Below are 13,140 nucleotides of genomic sequence, written 5' to 3'. Positions count from 1 at the left end.
TAAATACATTACCAGTAGAAACTGAGATAATAAAAGCCCATGAAAATAAGCATCCAGTATTGTTCCATTTCATTCACTCCAGTCCCCAAATTACTATGTCTATTTCAGACACTGATCCTTTTTCCAATTTAAATTCAAGCAATTCTTGAATAATGCCATTAAGGGTCTTGCCTGAGAATCTAGTAACATGAAAATTAGTTTTCTTCCATTTTCATTTCATGTCCAATAAGAATATTTATATATCCAAGTGATGATGTAATCACATTTCACATTTTATATTAGTGCCTGATCAACAGTACAATCAGAAAGAATTTCTCTACATCCCCATCCATCCTGCTCCCAACTCATATTTTTGCTTCATTAGCAAATTTTAGGATCAAAATATTTTCAATTACTCTTCTGAAAATATAGGATAATATGCAACTTGCAGAATAAATGTAGCACTTGAAAGACCTGATCTCTGGTTTGAGGTTATTTTTTCTAAATCTTTAACAGATGAAATAACTGATAATACTGTTATTCCTAGACTGGGCCTCTGCTCTTGACAAAACTTTAGGATTGATTGTGTCCTTACATGCCTCCATGTCCCTTGTGCTAACCTGTCACTTTTAGCGAGCATTCTCATTTGAGTGTCCTAGAGGCTTAAAAAAGGAGAGACTCTTCTCATCTACTCATCTGTGCCTTGAAGAAACTATGACAGCAGGTGAGGCTATTATAGAATTTGTTAAGTTGCAAGAACTCAGATTGCATTACATTCAGAATCCATTCAATTGGAATGTTTTCTGGTCTTTAAAAAAGTTCGATTGCAATTCAAGCTAGATATGAGGTTTTACTGCCACCTCATATTTTTATACCTGATACGATAAGGACAGGAAATCATAAGAATTGTATATCTTCTTTGAAACCAACTCTAATCAACAAGGGGACCATCATGCCTTTACTTCTAAATTCATAATTTGTTTCCTGTCCTGGGCACAATATAAATATAATGGGAAAAAAGATAGTTTTTATTTTTCTAGTTGGTTAAATAAAACTGTTTTCAAACTTCTTTAGCAATAGGGCAGTAAGCAAGAGAAGAATAAAATCAAGTAACCACAACAGGTGTGTTAAGTATAGGACTATCTCAGTGCTAGGGTTTCCTTGGACTGTTATAAACATGAAAAGTAAAAGTAATAAATAAAGACACCCAAAATGGAAATTCCATTTTTCTGGAAAAATGCGGCACATTTTGTGTACCCACAGGAAAAGAGACTTGAGAAGATAATACACATTGTACAATTCACAAGCATCCACTTGTCAAGATAATTTGTGATGTTAAAAACTGAAGTAAGATCCACATTTTGCTCCCCACAAGGAAGACAGTGCATGGTGAAGATCACTTTATGCTAGAATGTCTGAATTACAGACATGGTAAATATTTAAAATATTTTACACCCTTTAAAACAGCAAAATGTCCCCATAATTTAAGCAAAGTGATTTTCTTATCTAAATAATGTCCTTATTTCTCTACTTCCTTTTCCTAGGATATCAAAAATAATATTTTTCAAGAAATATTAGTATTAGTAATTTATTGCAAATAAATATTCACAATACAAATAAATATTACTCTTAAAAGTCAAAGAACCTAGAGCTCTGAAACAATCCAATCTACAGTTAACACCCTATAATATCTGAGAAATAGTAACACATCTGAAAACTTTCACACAAACTCACCACTTCACTCTTTAATTCATTTCCCCTATTGAACAGCTCTGGTTGCTTAAAAATGTGCAGTGGAAATCTGCCTCCCTAAAGTATCCTCTAAATTCTGATGGTATCTCTAGTTTAGGATTTTTCCAACTTACTCAAAAGCCTTACACAGAATCAGACTCCTCCTAAGGAATCTAGAGCCTAAAAGCTTTGTGCTGCTACTGCTGCTGCTAAGTCGCTTCAGTCGTGTCCGACTCTGTGTGACCCCATAGACGGCAGCCCACCAGGCTCCCCTGTCCCTGGGATTCTCCAGGCAAGAACACTGGAGTGGGTTGCCATTTCCTTCTCCAATGCATGAAAGTGAAAAGTCAAAGTGAAGTCACTTAGTCGTGTCTGACTCTTAGCGACCCCATGGACTGCAGCCTACCAGGCTCCTCTGTCCATGGGATTTTTCAGGCAAGAGTACTGGAGTGGGGTGCCATTGCCTTCTCTGAAAAGCTTTGTAGACATATTCTAAAGAAAGTCCTGAGGCTTCCCTGGTGGCTCAGTGGTAAAGAATCCTCCTGCCAATGCAAGAGACATGGGCTCAATCCCTGTCTAGGGAGATCCCACATGCCTTGGAGCACAAAGCCAGTGCTCCACAACTACTGAGCCTGTGCTCTAGAACCTGGGAACTTCAACTACTGAAGCTCGCACACCTAGAACCAGTGCTCTGAAACAAGAGAAGCCACTGCAGTGAGAAGCCTGCACACTGCAACTAGGGAGTAGTCCCTGCTCGCCACAACTAGAGAAATGCCTGTGCAGCAACAAAGACCTAGTACAGCCAAAAATAAATTTTAAAAATTATATTTTTAAAAAAACTCCTGATTAAAGCAAAATGGGAATATCTCCAGACAGATATCATCTTACCAGCCTGCAAAGTCCTCCCAGACTATTGATGCACCATGGTTAGGGTCTGGTCCTTTAGCCTCTAGGTGCAGAAATTTGATCTTACAAACCCTCAGAATTCAGTAGGCTGAAGAAAGGTGACTTGTGCCACTAACATGCATGGAAACTCAGAACCAGTCAGTTCATTCCAATGAAATATGTAACTGTCAAATGGATAAGAAGGCCAGGTGGTAGTGTCAAAGGCATTCCCAATGTGTAGGCTGCATAAATGTCCAGTTATTTTAAGACTATTTAGGAAGCAGAACATCAAAACAAGAGAACTGGGTTGTTGACTAAGTGAATATTTCATAGCATCAGACACTAACAGTCTAGTGCAGCCATATCTGCAGCCGGGGACTCTGGGTTTACTAGTTAAAGTTGGCTTCTCAGGGCCCAGAAGGCTGGAGAGCACTGGAATAGATGACACAACATGACATTCAGATGCGTCTTTTGCCAAGCTCTAACCCTTATCAATAACCTCAGATATGCAGATAATACCACCCTTATGGCAGAAAGTAAAGAAGAACTAAAGAGCCCCTTGATGAAAGTGAAAGAGGAGAGTGAAAAAGTTGGCTTAAAGCTCAACATTCAGAAAACTAAGATCATGGCATCTGGTCCCATCACTTCATGGCAAATAGATGGGGAAACAGTGGAAACAGTGTCAGACTTTATTTTTCTGGGCTCCAAAATCACTGCAGATGGTGATTGCAGCCATGAAATTAAAAGACGCTTGCTCCTTGGAAGCAAAGTTATGACCAACCTAGACAGCATATTAAAAAGCAGAGACATTACTTTGCCAACAAAGGTACATCTAGTCAAGGCTATGGTTTTTCCAGTAGTCAGGGATGGATGTGAGAGTTGGATAATTAAAAAAGCTGAACGCCGAAGAACTGATGCTTTTGAACTGTGGTGTTGGAGAAGACTCTTGAGAGTGCCTTGGACTGCAAGGAGATCTAACCAGTTTATTCTAAAGGAGATCAGTCCTGGGTGTTCATTGGAAGGATTGATGTTGAAGCTGAAACTCCAATATTTTGGCCACCTCATGAGAAGAGCCGACTTATTTGAAAAGACCCTGATGCTGGGAAAGATTGAGGGCAGGAGGAGAAGGGGACAACAGAGAATGAGACGGTTGGATGGCATCACCGACTCGATGGACATGGGTTTGGATGGACTCCGGGAGTTGGTGATGGACAGGGAGGCCTGGTGTGCTGCAGTTCATGGGGTCGCAAAGAGTCGGACATGACTGAGTGACTGAACTGAACTGAATCTTTATCCTAAGGGAATCATCCTTCCTTCAGATATAGGGATAGTTTTAGTCGAATTTTACAGTCACATTTCTGCTTCAGTAGATAATGTCTTGCTTTGACAGATTAATTCCTGAATAACATCTTGTTTCTAACTTTCAGGGAAGAAAGTAGGGGTAATGAGAAACACACACATACACACACCCTACTCTGAGCTGTACTGATTTAAGTCTCTGAATTGCTATGTCTGGCATTGTCCACTTTCTGTCAACTTATCTTACTAGACTTGTGATTAAAGCAAGGTTTTGCCATTCACCATTTCTTCTGTCTCTTCAGCTTGCCATGTCTCTTTCCCTGAAAGCACCAGGACAGAAACCATACATACAGCTGTGTTTTAAAGCAGCCTACTTCTATAGCCTTTGACTGGAATGCTGACTAGCAATGGGCATGCAGCCCTATGAGTTCTGCTGCAAGTAACTCAGATTATACCAGAAACTGTTCCTTTAAGAAGTCAGGATCTCATTCAGAGCAGAGTAAACATTTAAAACAGGAAACTGGACAAAGATTTTAAACAAAGATACGAAAAGTTTCTAGCATCATCTCTCACTCTCTTAGAAGAAGGATCACAACCCTTACATTAAATCTCTTCTTAAATGGAGAAGAGAAGTTGATATGTAAATCATCAACCACTGGAGAAAACATACAGACTTCCAAAGTATCATTTTTCTATGATTTAAAATCTTTAAATGCTTTGTTATTGCTTCAGTATCTATGCATAAACATCAGGATCACAAATACCCACTATGGTTCATACACACATTTGGTTTGTATATTAGATTTCTGTGTTTCTACTCTTCTTAATACACTCAAATCTCATTTCTGAAACATGTCTATTGCATTACTAGAAGTGGTTATATATTCAGGTTTTCAATCAACTGGTTTGCTTGTTTGGGTTGACTATAAATTTGTTGACATATATTGATGATTCCTCATTTTCTTGCCCAGGGATCATTTCTTCTACTCATTTATTTTCAATCTAACTTTCTTATTTGACAGTATCCTGTGAGCAGCATAACGGAGCACTCCAAGCTCATAAGGAATGGTGTAAACTAATTAGCAGATTTTATGATGGAGACTATTCCCCTCCCACTTGATCATCCTGTCTGGATAATGAACTTTGTGAAAACATCCAGCTCTAGCTACACTAAGGCAACAGTACCACTCAGACAAGCTCTCATTTTGCCCTTAAACTTCAGTTCTTAATTGTGGACATGGTACAAATTCAGGAAAAAAAAAAAAAAAAAACAGTATGGGGTGACGGACAGTGTTAAAAATAAAATAGCCTTAAAAATGAATCTGAGTTAAATAAATCTTGATCTTCTTTTCTTCATCTACTTTTGTAACTGACAGAAAAAAAAATAGCCCTAATAAGATGTGTTTGAATAAGACTACGACTGAAATCACAGTATATATGTGAAATGTAGGGAAGTTACAGAAAATTCCCCTACATGCAGGTGTGCAGAAGCACTGAAGAGTTACTAATGAACACTAAATAGAATGTTGAATAGTTTGTTATGGGGAGAAGATCCAGAAATAAGAGTGTAAATCAGTGCTGGTTCATTACATCAGCAGTGAGGCTGGCAAACCCACTGCTAAAGTCATCTTTCAGCAGCAGGTGTGCAGTTTGTCCACTCTGGCTTATAGCCTCCTGGCCAAGGCACGGGATGAGTCCAGTCTTCATGGCTTCATGAGTGACCACAAGCCCTCTCAAGGTGTATCCAAATTCTGCTGTCATCCTGCTTCCATTTTGGTCACATACTCCCATGTTGGAAATCTGACTCCACACTATCCATTTCAATTTGGGTGTTGTTTGCTTCCTGCAGGCACTATTTGTTACCAAAAACACCATGGTAACTTAGAAGAATGAAAGAAACCAAAAGAGAAATTTCTATATATGTGTCTTTTCTATGAAAGTGGTCCTTGCAGTTTAATAGTAATTATCAAAGTAGAAATATTACAATGCAAACAAAAGATCACCTAAATAGGTAAAGAGACACAGATGTAAAACAAAGGAATGGCTGAAATGCCATCGCCAGTCTCTTTGGCATTCTTTGGGTATGCAATTTGAAATATTACCCTTATACCTATGTGCATAAATATCCCTATACAAGAAAGCACGTTACATATTTAACAATTTACTTCAAACTTTAATATTTTTCAGATGATAACCTAGGTATTAAAATTTAAAGGTATTTTATAGCTCTGCTTAAACGTAAATAATACATTTGTCTACTTCACTAATACTTAAGGTACATTTTTTTTTCTCACGATGAATATAGTCATCCTCTATGATGGACAGTAAGGGGCTTCCCCGGTGCTCAGTGGTAAAGAATATGCCTGCAGTGCAGGAGCCGCAGGAGACCCAGGTTTGATCCCTAGGTTACGAAGATTCCTTGGAGGAGGAAACAGCAACCCACTCCAGTGTTCTTGCCTGGAGAATCCCATGGACAGAGGAGCCTGGCAGGTTCATGCGGTCACAAAGAGTCAAGACTCGACTGAAGTGACCTAGCATGCACACATGATGGACAGTAAAAAATTATAAGAATGCACTATAATAAAAGAAAAGCTATACCCCTATATAGAAATGGTAGGAGATAATCTATTTCATAAAAATAGTAATTTATTCTCAATCTTCCATCACTGGAAAAACCCATACTGCTGACCAATTACTGTGGTCCTGGTGAAAAGCATTATTATTTTTATACTTTGGGGGCCATGCAACATGGCATGTGGGATCTTAGCTCCCTGAACAGGGATCAAACCTGTGCCCCTTGCATTGGAAGCTTGGAGTCTCAACCACTGGACCACCAGGAAAGTGAAAAGTCAAGAGACTTACATTTCTCATACTTTAGGCAAGGATCTTAAAGTATATCAGGTCTCAGATTATAGAAGAAACTCAAAAAAGGCAAAACTTTACATTATAAAACGAACATATAAAGAATCAAAAGACTCCTTAGAGACGGTATTACAAACAGGAAGCAAATGTATTTAAACTAACAAAGGTCAGGAAAAATATTTACTATCTTTATAGAAATATGAGAAAACAAGGCTTAATGACGGAGGAAAGGGTTCATTTTAGAACACGTTTTTTCTTTATCGTAAGTTTAAATTTCACATGACATTGCAAACATAGGCCAAATGTTATGAATTAGAATATACTCACAGCATTTAGAAATACTGTGTTAGGATCTACATAAGTGATTCTGAAATAACATTTGCTCTTTCAATAGCATTATTTAGGCAATAAGAAAATGTGCGGGTGCTAGGAAAATTCATGTTCACTGTAGATGAAAAAAGCCTGAAAGAATACATTTGTTGAAATTTGCATTTGGTTTGGAAAACTTCTGTTTAACAATTGAACACGGCCATATTTTAACTTTTAAGCTCCCACATGGAGAGAGTGTCAAGGCACTGCAGCAATTTACTTTTACGGACATTATGCAGGGTTTTTGAAATTCACAAAATAGGATATTTCTTCCTGAATTATTTTATGATCAATGTACTGTCTCTACACAAGGAAAGTTAAAGCTGTCTGACAACTCATAGAAACATTACTGGCTCTTAAAGATGTAGGAAATTACATAAAAGCATGAAAAGCACTGGGTAATTTTGCAGTTTCATCTCTAAACACAATTGTAAAGACATCTGTCTTTCAGTTCTTTCTCCGTCTTCCTTCTGAAGCATGGCCTTTTAATTCTTGCCCTTTTAAATATTTTTTGTCTACTGTAGCTTTGCTTCTTAATATCCTGGTTGATCTTACCAGGCTAAGAAAGTATTTACAGGGGATGTTGCTTTTATCTGTATTCACAGAGAATGCTAACAAATTAGAAGAAAGTGCCAGAGAACACCACATACCGTGCCCAGAACACTACAATGGCTTCTGCATGCACGGGAAGTGTGAACATTCTATCAATATGCAGGAGCCATCTTGCAGGTAAGGTTTTCACCCTTTAACTTTTACACGGATAAAGTAAAAATATAGAAACTAAATTCTGGATGGCATTCTGCCTGAGTGGGTGATCAGCAGCCACACTTTTCTCTGCCTCTCCTACACACATACACACACACAAGAAAACAATATCTGTGTACCTTCCATACTCAAGTACTATGTAACACATCATTATATACACTCTGCTGGTAGAATTTTAAATTGTATCTTGGGCATTACAAGTTCCTTAAAGACACGGCCTCCTCTGGTTCATTCACCACTCTTTCCCATGGATGCAGATCACTGCTTGGCACGGATTAGAGACTTGACAACTATTTCTCAAATGACTGAATGAGGCCTTAGTCTATGTAAGATAACATATTGCTTTGGGTAGGTCATCTTTTCCAAAATAATGGGATATACAAGTAGCAAATGGTGAAATAGGTTGCCTATTGCTATACAGGGAAAGGAGTGTCGCTCTCTTTTTCTCTTCCCTCCCTTCTCCCCCTCCCCTTTGCATCTTTTTCCCCTCCTTCTTCTTTTTCTTCATCTTATCCTTCTTCCTTCCTTCCTTCCTCTCTCTCTTTCTCAAGATCTGTCTTCCTTTCATGTTTTCCTTCACTGAACACATGAACACCTGCCTTCCAGTAGAGCCAGGCCAACTGAGAAGTTGCTCCCGCTGCTCTGTCATTCCCAGCAGAGTTGGCATTATTAAACCCTTCCAATGCAGAAACCAAGGATCCTAGGATATAGTTATGAGACATTCGAAGTGAGGTACTAAAATAGTTGCACAAAGTCAATGACAAGTTGATCCCCACTAGTGTTATTCTCGTGTGAGCTGTTTCCTCATTTCATGGTCAATTGCTAATTCTAACACTATCTACCTGAGCTTTCTGATGAGGGCTGAGTGACAGAGAGGCAGTCTTCATTCTCAGATGAATACACATGGGCTTGTTTTGCTAAACCTTATTGCCTACATTGTAATTACCTTTTCACTACTGAAATTTGACTCTCTAACATAAGCGTACAACTTTATGACCAGTAAATTAAAGAAATCAGTCTTGCTGTACCTCTGGCCCTAACATATTTTTTAACACATTCTAACTGTTGCATAGAGAATGCTTTATCCAAAAAATTAATGAATAGCATTATTTTTTATACTCATGTCATCAGAAACAAGCCTTTTCTCAAGTAATTATGTTGACTTAGGTTAATTAAAGAGCAAGTTAAATAAAATGTAAAGCTCACCTGAAAAAAATAGAAAGAACAGTTATTCCTGTACTTCTATCATCTCTCTCCTATCTTCAAACTCTATTGCAAGTATAAAAAGAAACCATATATCTTTGAAATGAAAAACAAAAAGAGATCTTATTGAAAATAAGTATTTGAGAAACAAATCTAAAAAGTACTATCTTTTTTTTTTTTTTTAAGAGCAGGAAAAGGAAACAAAAGGCCCTAATTTCAAAATGAAGAGAAATGGCCATAGGCGAACTATAAAAATGAGTACAGCAGCTTTAGGTAACTGGACGCTATCATTTATTCCAGGTGTGATGCTGGTTATACTGGACAACACTGTGAAAAAAAGGATTACAGTGTACTGTATGTTGTTCCTGGCCCTGTCCGGTTTCAGTACGTCTTAATCGCAGCTGTGATTGGAACGCTTCAGATTGCCGTCATCTGTGTGGTGGTTCTTTGCATCACAAGGTCAGTAACTACACTCAGTGGTCACCCACATAAAGGAATACATCATTCCTCCTTGTCTGAGTCAGATCACTCTAATTTCAAGTCCCTTTGTGGACTCCGCAACCATCCATTCTCTGGAGTCCTATTTCTTCATCATAACAGAATAGCCAAATGGAAAGACAATGACTTTCATGCTGGAGTGGTACAAATTATTTTCCTTATGTTTGCATTTTGATAAGGATTATTTATTTTCTAAGCAAAGGCCTTTTCTTTCCTCTTCTAATGTGTAATGCCAGTCTTTGTTTAAATATGCTCTTTACTTTTAACTATAAAAAGTCAGTCTTCAGTCAGACTACTAACAGACTGTTTAAATGACCAGCATTTCCTTACTCAGGCTTCCCTAGTGGCTCAGAAGGTAAAGAATCCATCTGCAATGCAGAAGACCCAGATTCAATCCATGGGTTGGGAAGATCTCAGCATGCCAAATAAAATCAGAATAGATTTTATAGAAGACCTAGAAAAATATTAAATTATAGCTCTCACTTATAGCACTTACATTTCTAAGTATAACTCTCAGGTATAACCATTTTTAACTTATTTGATATAAATAGCAAATACATTTTTATCTTAGCAAAATAACTTTAATCACAAAATTCAAAGAAAATAATTATAATGAGAATGATCATGTTGCAGTACATGAAAACTTTTGATACAGGGAAACACACAGCAAATTTCACAAGAAGCTTTCATATCAAACCCCAGAACAATCAAACAGTAATTATTTCCTGGAGAGTTGGGTTGAGAGAAATACAGAGATCTCATCCAGTTTCAACAGAAAAAGAAAAGAATAATTACTAATCTCTGACACTGGGCTTGGAGTACAGGACAGAGGCTGGGTAAGTGCTTAACTTCATTAGTGTGTAAATTCATGGTAACCAAGAAATAGATTCCAGACCAAATGCATATTATTTATGTCCTGGTCTAACCAGAAATGTTACTGAAGATATTCTGTTCTGATCTGATTTCACTCTGCTCAAGAGAAGAGTTCCAAGGAAGTTTTTCAAGGTTTCTGCCAAATTCACAAGGCATTTAAACTTTCAATCGTTTGTGCAGCTCTACAGTAAATCAAAATGTTTCCCAAAAAATTATTTTCAGAAGACAAGAAAATAAAAGTATCATATCTGTAGAAAATAAAAGTCCTAATATATCTCAGTATCTGTATCATGCTATCTTCTTTGAGGACAAGTGTGGCATTTGCTCTTGAAAAAGACAAAATGTGGTTCATAAATCCTTCCCTGGCCTAAAGGCTTAAGGGAAGATCATTGACGGGAGCTCTGTGCTACTCGAAACCGAGTTGAGTTCATCAACTCGACTCTCATGTTTAGATGCCAAGTGAGTCAATGGATTACATTAAAATAGATTCTGGGGAGTGTAAAAATAACTTAAACCAAAAACACTAAGTGTAAAAGAGAAGATAGAATAGCATCTAAAACACAGGAAGCTGTGCCATATTACTCCAAGGGTCTTGAGCCTTCTAATATCTAAGCAATATCAGCATATGAAAAATGAAATTCATATGTAATAGATCTAATCTCAACAATTTGATTTGCTACTTCATGTACTAACAAAAATGCAGAACTTTCAATGCTTGAGCAGGTGTTTAAAAGTCTTATTAGTTACAGTTTCATTCCCATACGTAATAAAAACAACTGGGATATATAGGGTCCTTATCTCCCCAGAAATTGTGTGTCTCTATGTGTGTGTGTCTGTGTGTGTGTCATATATATACACACACACACACACACACACACAAATGAATATACATATGAAAACTTTATGAAGAGGGAAAAATTATCCCCATTTTAAAGACAGGCACTCTGAGGTATGAGAAGTCAGCATGTTGCTGAGTGTACACAGGTGAGCAATCAGGGCAGAAATGAAGTCTAGGTCGCCTAATATCAGAGCTTGTGCATTTCATTATCACTCATACTGCCCCTTTCACTGGTCATGATGTTTGTATTCTGCTATTCAAGACAACCTAAATTAAGCCCCACATTAGGCTGGCTACTTTTTAAGCCACATATCTGTTTTCACTTTCCATGTGAAAACAAAATCTATCTTCTTTTTACTTTTGAGGAATGTGACTTCCAGCTCCATGTTCATTTTGACAGATCTACTTCCACCCCAAATCATATATCTATATACTATATACATTTATTCATATATGAACATATATACGAATATGCATTTTCTGATACTCTCATCAAAGCATTGCTTTATCATAAAAGATCGAGCTCTTTAAATAATTTGAGTATTAGCTTTTTATAGAAGCTAAATAATCGGTACCAATTTATATCTCTAGCTTATACTATTCACATACAAAAATGATGTTAGGCTGAACCAAAACAATATTCCTTTTCATTACAGATCCTATATTAACAGTTGGCTCATTCTCTGGTTTGATAAGATTTAAACTTTTAGCATTGAAATGTCAATATAACATTCACCCTTGGGACGTTTAAAATATAAAGTTGTTGAAGACCTTCAACGTGAGGTTAGATGGGCTCACACTTGCTTGATTGCATTGTGCTGAGTCATTCTTTCTGCCTTAATGAATAAGCAGTTAAGGACTAGGTAAATGTATTCCTCTTGAACTTCCATTTCTGTTCTTCAGTTCTCCTTAATAGATGCTTAAAGACAACTGCAAGGAGAAGCAAAAACAAAGAAAACCAAAAACCTTTTCCAAAATAATTGCAGCTTCTGCTAATAATAAATTCTTACATCTGAAATATTTTAATAATTTGCTTAATCTACAACTTCACTCTGTTTTTGTGGGACTGGACTTCAGGTAATAGCACTGAACTAAGATTTGTAAACTTTCCAACCTTCTAGGAAATGCCCCCGAAGCAACAGAATTCACAGACAGAAGCAAAATACAGGGCACTACAGTTCAGACAACACAACAAGAGCGTCCACGAGGTTAATCTAAAGGGAGCATGTTGCACAGTGGCTGGACTACCGAAAGCTTGGACTACACAATACAGTATTATAGACAAAAGAATAAGACAAGAGATCTACACATGTTGCCTTGCATTTGTGGTAATCTACACCAATGAAAACATGTACTACAGCTATATTTGATTATGTATGGATATATTTGAAATAGTATACATTGTCTTGATGTTTTTTCTGTAATGTAAATAAACTATTTATATCACACAATATAGTTTTTTCTTTCCCATGTATTTGTTATATATAATAAATACTCAGTGATGAGCAAAAATTGGCATTCTTAAATTTGCGGTATCTCATAACTATAAATATAATCAAGCTAGTACCTTTGTGCAGGTATCAGTATTTTATCTTCCTTCACATCTTGAGACAAAGCATTGGTTTATACAGGACTCAGTGGCTAGGCTTTGAGTGATTCCAAGATCAAGGAAAATGATGGTTATTGGAAAAGAGAAAAAATAATTTACTTTATATCGAGTGAGGATAAAATATTTCAGATCTTTGAATCATCTCTGTTTCATCAACTTTCTTCCCTGGTCTTCCATTTTGATCCCCAGAGCAGAAAAATCTCTGGCATATAAATTAAATCAAAGAAGA

At 37.1% G+C, this 13,140-nt stretch overlaps 1 protein-coding gene across 1 annotated transcript in view; it reads left to right on the top strand.

Annotated features, from left to right (window-relative positions):
* TMEFF2 (transmembrane protein with EGF like and two follistatin like domains 2) overlaps positions 1–12,755 on the top strand; it is a 276,911-nt gene extending 264,156 nt beyond the window's left edge. Inside the window, exons 8-10 of the mRNA XM_006079524.4 lie at positions 7,731–7,854; positions 9,394–9,552; positions 12,424–12,755. Of these exons, the coding sequence (XP_006079586.1) occupies positions 7,731–7,854; positions 9,394–9,552; positions 12,424–12,520 (380 nt within the window). The 3' untranslated portion in view covers positions 12,521–12,755. The remainder of the gene's footprint in view (positions 1–7,730; positions 7,855–9,393; positions 9,553–12,423) is intronic.
* The last annotated feature ends 385 nt before the right edge of the window (positions 12,756–13,140 follow it).

The sequence above is a fragment of the Bubalus bubalis genome, chromosome 2 (assembly GCF_019923935.1).
Source record: "Bubalus bubalis isolate 160015118507 breed Murrah chromosome 2, NDDB_SH_1, whole genome shotgun sequence".
NCBI lineage: Eukaryota > Metazoa > Chordata > Mammalia > Artiodactyla > Bovidae > Bubalus > Bubalus bubalis.
This window is presented reverse-complemented; position numbering and strand designations above follow the sequence as displayed.